The 13283-nt window shown below is 33.8% G+C and overlaps 1 protein-coding gene across 1 annotated transcript in view; it reads right to left on the minus strand.

The window, feature by feature from the left end:
• The window catches only part of DNAH9 (dynein axonemal heavy chain 9), a 572299-nt gene that overhangs the window by 241976 nt on the left and 317040 nt on the right, over nucleotides 1-13283 (minus strand). The window contains exons 39-41 of the mRNA XM_074264740.1: nucleotides 5715-5880; nucleotides 2381-2483; nucleotides 1-253 (exon numbers count right to left, since the gene is read on the minus strand). The exon at nucleotides 1-253 is cut by the window's left edge and continues 86 nt beyond it. Coding sequence (XP_074120841.1) covers nucleotides 1-253; nucleotides 2381-2483; nucleotides 5715-5880 — 522 coding nt within the window. The remainder of the gene's footprint in view (nucleotides 254-2380; nucleotides 2484-5714; nucleotides 5881-13283) is intronic.

A 13283-nucleotide genomic window follows, 5' to 3' on the forward strand; every position in this document is an offset into this window, starting at 1 on the left:
AAGACATACTCACTTGGAAAATATTGGAGAAGTCACGGAGATTGAAGATGTAATGGAATTTTATTGCTGTGGGGAGAAATGTGGCAGCAATCTTCTGGTGGAAAGTAATGGCCAAGTTGATGAGTTGGGGGGTGGACTTCAGCAGTGATGCTGGAAAGTTACCAAGTTTTAGATGCTGAGTCAAGATGGTACTATAAATTGTAGACAACGCATCTACTCCCGGGAAGGGGAGCACAAAGATGCTAAAATGACGCTGTATAAGAAAAGAAAAAAAAGTTGGAAGATTAGATGTTTCTTTTGTTGCCAACACAAATTCCAGACAAAGATGAAACATTTTAAGATGTTACACAACACCTTGCTATACAAATAATGCACAATGAGAAATCTGAGGTTCTTGTTAATTACTCTTTCTTCCTTGGATACTCTCTGGTTTTTGTGACTATGTTCTGCTGTGATTTTCTTTCTATTTGATCTATCTTTATGTCTCCTTTGAAAGAGTCCATTAGTACATTTTTATTTAACTGAGATCCTGTTCTAGAAGCAACATGACATAGTTAAATTTGGCTTTCAATTCCAAATCTGCCACCAAGTTGCTATTTGATCTTGGGCAAATCACTTTATTTTTTGTGCTGATCTTCCTCATTTGTAAAATCAAGTATTTGGGCAAGATTTCTGCTAGTGTTCTTTTCTGTTTTAATGTTTGATGATAATAAATGATGTCCTTGAAGCTCTTATTTGTATAACCCATAAAATTCCTTCTGCTTATTACTGATTATTTGAGGCTTTCTCTGAACTTGTGCATATATCAAGAGTTGTGACATTAACATTTACTTTTGTAGTCAGTGGCACACTTATTGAGGTTCAGGTTCATCGCTTAAAAAAACTTCAGACTTATCCTTCCCAGAAACTTTGGGGAGGAATGTGGTATACCAGGAAAAGTACTAGGCTTGAAGTTGGAAGAGACTTAGCATTAAATTTCATCTCCTTAGCTTTATTTATTCATTCATTTAAGGGACCATTTCCAGTTGTCCTGATTTATATCTTGCCACTAGACCCAGATAGCTTAGGAGGAGACAATTGAAGTTGGTGACTTTGTGTATCTCTCTCTCACTTAAATCCAATTTATTTTCAAGTTATGACATTTCCTTTCTAATATTATAGTCCTCTTCCCAAATGAAGGACAAACAAGGAGTCATTTGGGACATTTTTTTCTCACTCATTTTCATTACCAATCAGATGCCCCAACTCAGTGATTCTACCTTTTGAATATCTACTGCTTCGAACTGTATTTCCTCTACTTATAACATAATCACTTTCCTTCTGGCCCTTCTCATTATTGCGGTAGCATCCTAAATGATTTCCTTCTTTATAATCTTTTCTTTTTTTAGTCCATACACCATACAGATGCCAAATTAAGATGTCTAAAGCATAGGTTTGATCATATTATTGATATAAACTGAGTTCTTTTGGGGGGAAGAGTTGGAAGGGCCTTGATGTGAACTGTGTTCCCTTTAATTTGTGGGGGAAGGGTGATTCAGGGTCTCAAACCCTCCTCTGGGTGGAGCCACACCCATTTATGATAAATAATCTCATTCAATTGGAAATCTTGTCTAGGGGCACATAATAACTGCCCTCTATTAAATCAAAAAATTAGCCCTTTATCTCCTCAGCCTCAAACCTCAGAAGGCTAATAAAAGGCAACTCTGAACCCTGAATCTTTGCTAATTCCTAATCAGGAAGGCCTATCCTTCTGGACTTAGCCCACCGATGAAGATATTTTCTTCTCAGTGACGACTCATCTTTGCAAAAATTATCCTAACAGGATTCTTTGCCCATTAAGACAGCTGTGTTCTTAATGTATATAAATCCTCTTTTGCCACAAACTTCAGTTTTGCAAATTCTTTCACAAAGAATGTGCTATCTTGACTAGAGGGGGTCTCTTACTCCCAATTCTCTCACCTCATCATTATTACCTTGCTCAAAAACCTCCTGTGGTTCTCTACTATAGCTAGGGCAAAATATATGCTCATTTCTTGGGCATTTAAAACAATTTTGCTCTTGCTTATTTTTCAGGCTAATCACATATTACACGCTTTTTGTTCCTGCCACATTAAGTCTGTACACAACATTCTATCTCCCATTTCCATGCCTTTGCATAGACTTTCTCCCATTTGTGAACATCTAACTCATTTCAAAACTCAGGTCAAATGCTAACTCCTTAAGTAGGCTTTCTTGATTCTGTTATTAGTACTCCTAGTCTCATCACTAATAATTTTTTGCATATATCTTGAATTTATTTCCCTGGGAACATGTTGTTTCCCATCCCTCTCCTTTCACTAGAAAATTATAAGCTTTGCATTTGTAACCCCCAGATTGGTACCTGTAGCCGAGGATTAATAGTGAAGCTTCCAGCTGTGGGGTTCATGCAGGCCACATATTGCACATTTATGATTTCCTTAAGAAACAGTTTATTCCTGTCATACCTGCGACATTAAAGCATGAATGTCAATAGAAAGTATGAAGGAGTTTTGAACTCTCAGGTGAATTTTGTTCATTCAAACATTGTCTCTTCAAGAATGTGGACAAGACAAATATTATGTATCTAAATTTTAACAAATTTGGCAATTTCTCTTTCAATTCTTATGAAATCATGGAGATGAAGTCAAAACAACAGCATAGTTAAGTGGATTCATGTTGTGATAGTGTAAATGTTTAACATTGTTATGAACATCTTGAAGAAAGGAATAGATGGCATGCATATGAAATTTGGAGATGATACAAAGCTAATATATGGAAATAGGAGTCAAGGTTAAAAGTGATCTAAAGCTAGAACACTGAGAAGAATCTAATAAGATGAAATGTAATAAATTATTACAATGTCTTATACTTCAGGTAAAAAATCAGCTCCATAGATAAGAGAATATGTGTCTGGTTAGTATTTAATCCAAAACTTAAATGTGAATCATCTCTAAAATGGTGGCCAAAAGCAAAAAGAAACTTCACCTTAGGCAACTTTAAGAGAGAGATATAATATTTGATACAAGAAAGGTGGGAATCTTGTCATGACATACAAGGATCAGTTAAAGGAGCTAGAAGAATTTTATCTGTACAAGAGATGACAGGGGAGATATGAAAGGAATATCACATGGAAGAGATTTTAGTACACTTGGCATGAGACTAGAACTGGGTGAAATTTAAAAAATATATAGTTTAGGCTTGTTACAAGAAAAAATCAACTTACTAATAGTTATTCAAAAGCATAGTGTGCTAGCTTAGGATGCAGAGAGTTGTACTGTTTTATGAGGTGTTCCTCTACAAATTCGTGCTTCTCTCTTTCACTGTGGCATAGGAATGGTCTTGGTGACTTTGGATTCTTGAAGGCAATGCCAGTGGGTCATAAGCTTTAGTAGGTTCTGTCTTACTAGTCTTGGTAAATAATCAAAAATGATCTTGATAACAGAATATATTTGTTTTCCAGGGATCAAGTTTACTAAGTATGGAGAGGCACATCACCTAGTGATCATTTTTCCCCCTTCTTCTTGTCTTGGTAACAAATACAATAAAGAAAAAAATTTAAACTGATTTTGTAGTGATTATATAAGAATGGTGGAAAAGCTGTGTTTTTCCTTTGAGGCTTTGCTTTTAAGTGTTTTGGAGTTATTTTCTTATCCCAGTTTTATGTGTTGAACATCCTTAGAAACATAATAGTTCTTTATTGTGGGAGTCATTTTTGTTTATTTTTTGTTTGTTTACTTTTTCCTACAGCCTTACTTCCCAAGGGATTTTGGATTAGGGTTAGACTCTCTGCAATTTTGGAAGAGTATGATGTTGATTTATATTCCCTAGAATCTAACTGCCCAGGTATTAATTCCTGTTTTTATTTATTTATTTTTTCAAGGATCACAGTAGTGGCTTGATTCAGTGAGCTATAAACTTTCAGCATGCTTCAAATCCAATGATTACAACCCATATTTATCTTCCCCTTTCTAAAATCCTATAGAGCATATAGTCTATACTACCTATATAGTCAATTTATTAGCAAGCATATCTTGCATCATTGCTTTACTATATATGTCTTATTTTCCTGACTTAAGTTCTTAGAAGGACAGGACATTCCATTAAACAATAATTTGCTCAAAGCATGCTTTCAACAACAACAACAAAAAAACAAACAAAAAAACAAGAACTACATAAATGGAAGAGAAATTTTCTTTCTCAAAAGCCTGATTCAGACAATGGGAAGGCAGAACAGCAAGAGAAATCATTCCTTCATGGTTGACCATAACTATCAAACCTCAAACTTAAGCCTCTACAGAAATCACTAATCTTCTCCATCTGACAAGATCAAGCCTGTTACTCATTTAAAAGTTTTTTAAAATTAATTTTATAATTATAACATTTTTTGACAGTAAATATACATAGGTAATTTTTTACAACATTATCCCTTGTACTCTCTTCTGTTCCGAATTTTCCCCTCCCCTAGATGGCAGGCATTTCCATACATATTAAATATGTTATAGTATATCCTAGATATAATATATATGTGCAGAACCGAATTTTGTTGTTGTTGTTGTTGTAAAGGAAGAATTGGATTCGGAAAGTAAAAGTAACCTGGGAAGAAAAACAAAAAATGCTAACAGTTTACATTCATTTCCCAGTGTTTCTTCTCTGGATGTAGCTGATTCTGTCCATCATTGATCAATTGGAATTGGATTAGCTCTTCTCTATGTTGAAGATATCCACTTCCATCAGAATACATCCTCATATAGTATTGTTGTTGAAGTATATAATGATCTCCTGGTTCTGCTCATTTCACCCAGAATCAGTTGATGTAAGTCTCTCCAAGCCTCTCTGTATTCATCCTGCTGGTCATTTCTTACAGAACAATAATATTCCATAACATTCATATACTATAATTTATCCAACCACTCTCTAATTGATGGGCATCCATTCATTTTCCAGTTTCTAACCACTACAAAAAGAGCTGCCACAAACATTTTGGCACATATAGGTCCCTTTCCCTTCTTTAGTATTTCCTTGGAATATAAGCCCAGTAGTGGCACTGCTGGGTTAAAGGGTATGCACAGTTTGATAACTTTTTGGGCATAATTCCAGATTGCTCTCCAGAATAGTTGGATTCTTTCACAACTCCACCAACAATGCATCAGTGTCCCAGTTTTCCCACAGCCCCTCCAACATTCATCATTATTTGTTCCTGTCATCTTAGCCAATCTGACAGGTGTGTAGTGGTATCTCAGAGTTGTCTTAATTTGCATTTCTCTGATCAATACTGATTTGGAACACTCTTTCATATGGGTGGAAATAGTTTCAATTTCATCATCTGAAAATTGTCTGTTCATATCCTTTGACCATGTATCAATTGGAGAATAAACCTGTTACTCATTAAAAATCATGCCATTATAAGTTGAATATAACCTTTAAGGATATTTCCTCAATTTATGCCACTAAAAGATGAATTTTTTAATGTCAGTTCCCAAACTTGAATAGGAGGAACATGTTTTCAGGAATAAAAAATACAAAAGAAATATAATCAAGCTCTCTAAGGGATTCCTAATTACCAAGAAGTAAGACAAAATTTATAACCTCAAATATAAATTTTCTATTATAACACACTGCACATCACACCCCATGTTTTCCCCAAACCTCATTTATTGCATCTTGTCAGTATCTCAGTATTATATCTCAGTACTTACCAGTGTCCATAGTCCATATATTGCCTGATGAGCGTGTGTGGTTGCACTGTTCCATATGCATCTACCTCAGGCATGTTCATGTCATCAATGAAATAGATAAGTTTCTTGGTGCCAGGTGGACCATAATTTCTGCCAGCTTTCTTGTCCAGAGGCTTCTCTAAGACAGCTATTAAGACAACCAAACAGTTAGAGAAGACAACTAAGACCTCAAATATCATCTGTGAATCAGTCAAGGGAACATAAATGTCAGTTCTTAACACCAAATTTGATGGTCATGAGGATGCTACTTAATCTTTCTGGGTTTCAGTAATGTAAAAGAAGTGGGCTGCACTTAGTTTATTTATTTTTTAATTCAAATTTATTTTATTTTCAGTACTGAATTTTCTCCCTCTCTCCTCCATCCTTTGAGAAGGCAAAACAAACCAAACCAAAACAAAACCAAAAACTAAAAACAAACAACAAACAAACAAACAACAACAAAAAACAAAGCAAAAAACTGCCAAAAAATCCAACACCCAACAAACACACCAAAACCCATAACAAATAGGTATAGTCATTTCTAAGGTCTAAGGTCTCTTCAAATTATAAAATTCCATTGTCTTTCAACTCTGAGCTATCCACAGCTCCCAATCGTCTGTCCTCTTGTTCTATTGCCTTGCCAAACTTGGATAACCATCATATACCTCCTTTCCTTCTATTCATGTTGTTGTCCTTTGTACTCAAAGAGGATCAAAATGATATCACTTATGTTAGTCGATATGAGCTCAGAATGCTCTGCCATAAGTCAGACACAAATAATCCCTATGAATATTTGGGGTAGCTTTTCTAATTTTTTTTGCATCTCATGTTTCTTTTGGGCTAATTCAATTCTGCTTTGTTCACAGAGCATGGAAGTAGAAAACAACATCATGAAACTGTGCTAATTAGGCTTACTACAGATTTGTGTTATCTTTACCAAAAAATTGCGATCATTTGCTGAGTTCTTCTTCCGTCTACATCATCTCCTATTCTCCTAACATTCTCCCCCTTTCTCTTCTCTCTTTGTCAAGAGAACTCTTGTTTTCATTCCTTCCTATCTTCTCCAATATCATTTCCACTCTCTATCTGCAGGCTCCTTCCTTGTTGCCTATATACATATATATATACATATACATACATATATATATATACATATATATATATGTCCATGAATACCTCATTCTTAAAAATTTGATCCATCTATCTCTTCTAGCTATTGTCCTATATTTCTTTTCACATTTATGACTAAATTCCTGTAGAAAGCCATTTATATTAGGAACATTCACTTGATCTCCTTTTAGTTGATTCTGCAATATGGTTTCTGACCTCATCATTGAAATGAAACTGTCCTCTTCAAAGTTGTCAATGGTCTTTTAATTGCTAAATTAATATAGCCTTTGCTCAATCCTGATCTTTACTCATCTGTCTGTAGCATTTGATAATAGTGATCATCTTCTCCTCTTGGAAATTCTTTTTCCTTCTAGATATTCATGACACCACTCTTTTCTGGTTCACTTCCTATCTAATTAGAGAGATCTAATTAGTCCTTTGTTAGATTTTCATCTACATTAATCCATTAACCATGGTATATTTCAAAGTTCTGTCCTGGTCCTTTTTCTGTTTCCACCTCTATCTGTACTGTTTTATATGGTGATCTCATTAGGTCCCATGGGTTCAATCATTGACATTGATTATTCCCAACTCTCATTTCCCTAGATTTAGTTTCTCTCCAGAATTCCAATTTCACATCACCAATTTTGCCTTAGATATCTCAAACTTAGTATGGCCAAAACAACATAGTAAGGCAGCTTTCTTCTAATAAAAACAAAACAAAAACCATAAACTCTCTCATATTACAAATATCTATACTATATATAGGAGGCAACACCATCTACTAGTTACTTATACTTCAAACCTCTGTCTTTTTTGATCTCTTTGGTTATTCTCTCTAATATTTTGTCAAGTCTTATTTCTACCTTCAAAACATCTAGTTCCCTTTTCTCCACTGATACAGCTAACATATTAGTTCATGTCCTCATTAACTCTTCCCAAGATTATTACAATAATTTAAAAATTTTTTTCTCATGTCTATCACTATTCCAATCCAATTCCATTCAATTTTCAAAGATATTTTCCTAATATGTAGGTCAGGCGAATAGAGAGATATAGGTCAACTCTCTACTCCATAACTCCAATAATTCCCTTTTATCTCCAGGATCAAATAGAGAGTTATCTGTTTGACATTTATACTTATTCAAAATCTGGACATTTCCTACTTTTCAAATGTTCTTACAGTTTAGTCTCTTCCACTTATTCTATAGCCTAGTTAACTGGCCTAATTTCTGTTCCCTGATTATGCCTTTATACTGGCTGTCCTCCATAGGAACTCATGAGCTCTCTCTTTTTTTTTCTTTCTCTCTCTCTCTCCCCCTTCCCCCTCTTTCTTTTCCTCCCTCCCCCCTCTCCCTCCCTCTTTCTCCCCCTTTCCTCTGTCTCTTAGCTTTCCTGAGTTAAATAAAGACTCAAATATTACCTTCTGAAAGAGCTCTTTTTTTTGGTTCCCTATTAGGTTATCATCTAATTCATATACAGATATGTATACATAATATCTATATCTATATATATATATATCTGTATATATGTATGTATATCAGTATGTATAAGCATATATATGTATTCTTAGCTATTTACATATTGTCTCTTCCTATTAGAATATGTATTCTTGTCTTTGCATCCTCAGCTTTTAGCAGTTACTGGTATAGAGCAGGTGTTGAATAAATGCTTGTTTGAGTGACTGAGTTATATCCTCAAGGAAATTTTAAAGTTGAACTTTGATCTCTATCAAGCAAATATAAACAATAAAAATCTATAATGTCATTTATGAAAGTACTTTTAGTTTCTTGAATTGCTTATAAAATGAAGAAGTCAAAGATTTTTCTGGTGTCCTAGAATAAGTGTTGGTTTTATTGTAAATATTACTGTCAGATTGATAATTTTATTAGAGTTTTGGACATGGTATAAGGGCAAATAGACACCATTGTGATTTTCCAGATTTTTATCAGAAATTGTATAAAAATCATTCATCATTATTTCTCTTGCCTACTCACCTTTGATTACCCCAACCTTTTTTGTTCCCAAGCAAAGTAATACTTTGATACTCTGAAGAAAAAATATAAAAGCACACTATAGTTTTTTTAAATTACAGAATTAGAAAGAATCAATCTAACAAGGTAAAGTTTTAGTCTGGGCAAAAAAAAATTTTAAAATAGAGTACAAGTATTTTTCTCAATAAGATAATTAAAGATTTATAGACTAAAAGAATTAACACTTGTCCATTATATTTGGAAGTGCTAAAATCTATTTGATTTCTTCTCTATAAACCAGAAGCCTGTACACAAGGGGACAATGTCAACAGACATATATATTTGAAGGTGACAGGTTGAAAAGATAAACTTCTCCAAGAAGCCAAAATATTCTAATATTCTGGCATTGAGTTAAATTAAGTGTTTTAAATATGAATATAATTAGCATTTAATTACAATAAAATAGCAACCAATTAATCATTCAACACTTTCTGCCAACTCCAATTCCTAACAGATTTAACATATACATAAGAGATCTGTCAGACTGAAATGTATCAGCTTGATGAAGAAATAGTTGTGAATGCAATTCCTTTTTAATACAGGAGAATCTTTTCTTGGGAGGACTTGTTTATTTCTCAAGGCAATGGTATTCAAATCAACCTTTGGAATTAAGAAATGATTATAATTTGGGTTGATTAAGCTCTTTATTCTTCTAAGAGAAAAGCCTGTGAAAAGTGGCCTTGGAGCGCAATTTTGTTATTGTTGATGTTCAGTCCTTTCAGATTCCTTGTGATTTCATTTTGGGATTTTCTTGACAAAGATACTGAAATGGTTTGAGTTTCCTCCTCTAGCTCATTTTACAGATGAGGAAACAGGGCTAAGTGACTTGACCAGAGTCACACACAAGTGTCTGAAGCTAGATTTGAACTCAGATTCCTGACTGCAGGTCCAGCATTGTATCCACTGTGCTACTTAGCTGCCTTATACCCTGGAGTTAACTAAAAAAACAGGAGTCCTGGAAGATAACAGATTTTAATCCTTCCAATATTAAACAAGCTTTTTAAATTAAGGACTGCACATTTCATAAATGGAAGAACTGGATACACTAAAATTTCAGGACTAGATGAATGTGGAAGACTAGGGTGAATAGATAGGGTGGTTATCAATATGAACTACTTCTATTCACCACTCGTACTCCACTTTTGGCACTCATTTGCAAAATGGCTTATGAAAATTAGACTGGCAACTTGAAGCCTTGGAGTAAGCAGAAGTTCAATAAGATCTGCCATACAGTCCTCACTTACACTATCAATTGGAAATTGAGGGAAGGCCTACCATTTAGGAATGGCTGAATAAGCTGTGGTATGTATCTGGGAATATTATTGTTCTGTGGAAAATGATGAGCAGAATGCTCTCAGAAAAAAAACTGGAAAGTCTTACCTGAACTCAAGTAAAGTGAAAATATACTGTTATCTATGATAGCAATATTCTGGGATGATCAGCTGTAAATGATTTTGCTATTCTCAATAATACAATGATCCACAACTACTCTGAAGTAATTATGATAAAAATCCTATCCATACCCAGAGAAGAAATTGATCGTGTCTGAATACAGGTTGAAGCATATTCTCTGTCTGTGTTTCTGTGTCTCTGTAACTTTTTCTCTCTGTTTCTCTCTGTCTCTTTTCCTTTTTCTCTTTCTCACTCTCTCCCTTGATCATTCTCTTTTCCCCCTCTTTAAGCTTTATTTTCTTGAGTTTTTTTTTTATTATGGTGGGGGAATCTGTGTTTTCTTTTACAACATGACTTTTATGGAAATGTTCTGCATAACTTCACATGTGGTTTCTTAATTGGGGGTGGGAATAAGGGAGAGAACATGGAACTCAAAAGTTTAAAAACAAATGTAAAAAAAAACTTGTTTCAAATGTACCAGGGAAAATATTAAATAAATATATTTTTAAAAAGAATTAATTTCAAATCAATAAAAAGAACTGACCCCCCAAATTCTTAGAGCATTATATAATTGTCCATTGTTATTACTATTATTATTATTATTACAAGTTTATTTCTTTTTTCCTCAACTGGATTAAATTACTTTATGATAGGTACCATGCCCAATATATCTTTGTATTTCCTACAATGACTATCACAATGCTTTATATACAACATAATATCTGTTATTTTGATATTAATTTATGGTATCTCCTGTTTTGAAGAAATAATAATCTGAGGTAATTTGAATATCTTCTTGGTGCAGAAGGCTTAAGGAGATAACTTCTCAAAGCTCTACCTGATGCTAAGATAATATAGAGGTTACTGAGAAGATATTTCTTACAAAATTTTAGAAACATGAGGTCATCTGTTTAGTGTAGAGAGAGTGTTTATTGCATTCAAAAATGCTTATTGAATAAATGAATAATATATTAGAGATTACAGTTGATGTTATAGCTGATCATTAAATATTCAAGTATCAATTATCAAGTCAATAAGTTACCCAACCTTTTTGTTTTTCCTTTTTTCTCTTTCAGTCTTTTGCCCTTTTTGCTACTTGCTAGTCAAATGACAGGCAGAGAAAATAAAAAGAAACTACATTTAATGCTATTTATTGTCACTAATTGTTGTGAGAGGTTGAATAGACTATGACTAACTTAAAAATAGCGCAATATTCAATTTTTAGTAATCTTGTGGATAGAATATTGCACTTAGGATTGGGAAGACCTGAGTTCAAATAATATTTCTGATACTTATTATCTGTTTTTCATGACCAGGTCAACTTCTTTTTGAGTCTCAGATTCCTCATCTGTAAGATGGGAATAAAGTTTGTATTCTTGCTCCCTAATATTGATGTAAAACACAAATGATACAAAGCATTGCACAAAACTTAAAGCATTGGTTAAAGGTTTTATTATAATAATTCTTGAGAGAATGTCTGTTATTCATTTTCTAGGCAAAGATGAAGAAATAAAGGGAGAGAAAAAGAGGAGAAATGGAAGATCTGAAGAGAACTGAAAGAATAATTAATAGAGAAAATAGAGGGGAACTGAATCAAAAGAACATTTGAAGGATTTAGACAGAAAGATTATAGGAAATGTTCCCTCTGATACTGCAGAAATGGAAGAATGGGTGTTGTAACTTAGAAGATCAAGAAGATATTGATCTTTTAAGTTAACTAAAATGAAGAGGCCAGGGGATAGAATTGAGTTATAGAGAAACCACAGAGAGTAAGAAGAGTCCCTATAGGGAATCAAGAAGAGAGTAATAAAATATAGATAAACAACAGAGAGAACCTAATTAAAGTTAGTCAACATAAATATGCAATGGGCTAAATGAGTACAGCTTTTTCAAAATCATTCATATCTTTATTAAGTTGAACAATGAGCATTTATTAATCTCTTAATATGTACCAGATACTGTGTTAAGTGCTGAGGATACTAAAAGGGGGGGGGGCAAAATAGTATCTATTTTCAAGAACCTTACATTCTAATGAAGGATACCATATAAATTTTATCTAACAAATAACTAGGCACATACAAGATGTATATGGAGTAGATGGAAGATAATTTCAGAAATTAATGGAAGTAGTTGTAATGTTTAGGCTAGCTTTCTGGAGGTCCTCTGGAAGGGTTTTGGTCTCAGCAGGATAGACACCATGAGAATGGACAAGAATAGAGTCTAAAGTCTTTATTATCTCTCACACAGTCTGTGTCTGTCATAGTCTGATCCAGTCTCATCAGCAGTCTGCCAGTCTGCCAGTCTCAACCAATCTCCCTCTGAATGTAACTTTGTCCCCCAAATACTCTATTATAATTACATCATTACAGTATACTGAATATGTGTGAACTAGAGAACCATTACATCTACATGCTAAGTACTAGGTATATGTATACTAGAGAACCATTATCTCATCAATTCCACTGAGTTAACACCTTTTTTCAAGTATACTTCTCCAAAGTTCCTGCCCTCTACAAGTAGGAACTGGTGGTCTCAAGAATGACCACCTATAGAAAGAGACATTGAATCTGAGTCTTGGAGAAAGCCAGGGGAAGAGAGGAGGAAGAACCATATTCCAGGCCAAGTGACCAAAAGTGACTAAAGGAGAGAAGATGAAAGATGGGATATTGTATTTGGGGACAAGGAAGTATATGATGAATGCCATTCAAGAGGTATGCACAAAGTTTTATGTGCATGAAGACAGAAGTGATCATTTTTGATTGATGAAGGTTATCAATTCAATTTCAGTTTCATTTTTTTTACCATCATGAAGAGGCTAAGTTACAACTTGGCTAAATGTTCATACATATCTGTATTTGTCAAACACAGTGGAGAATACCTATCATTGAAGAATGGTGTAAATTACTTCTTATTTTTCCTTACTTATTTTTGATTAGAATCTCCTTAGTTTTTATCTTTTAAACTTTAAGAGGGGATGTAGAAACAGAAAAAGTAAGAATTGTAGAAGGAAATGATA

This window comes from Sminthopsis crassicaudata, chromosome 4 (genome assembly GCF_048593235.1).
Source record: "Sminthopsis crassicaudata isolate SCR6 chromosome 4, ASM4859323v1, whole genome shotgun sequence".
Lineage (NCBI taxonomy): Eukaryota > Metazoa > Chordata > Mammalia > Dasyuromorphia > Dasyuridae > Sminthopsis > Sminthopsis crassicaudata.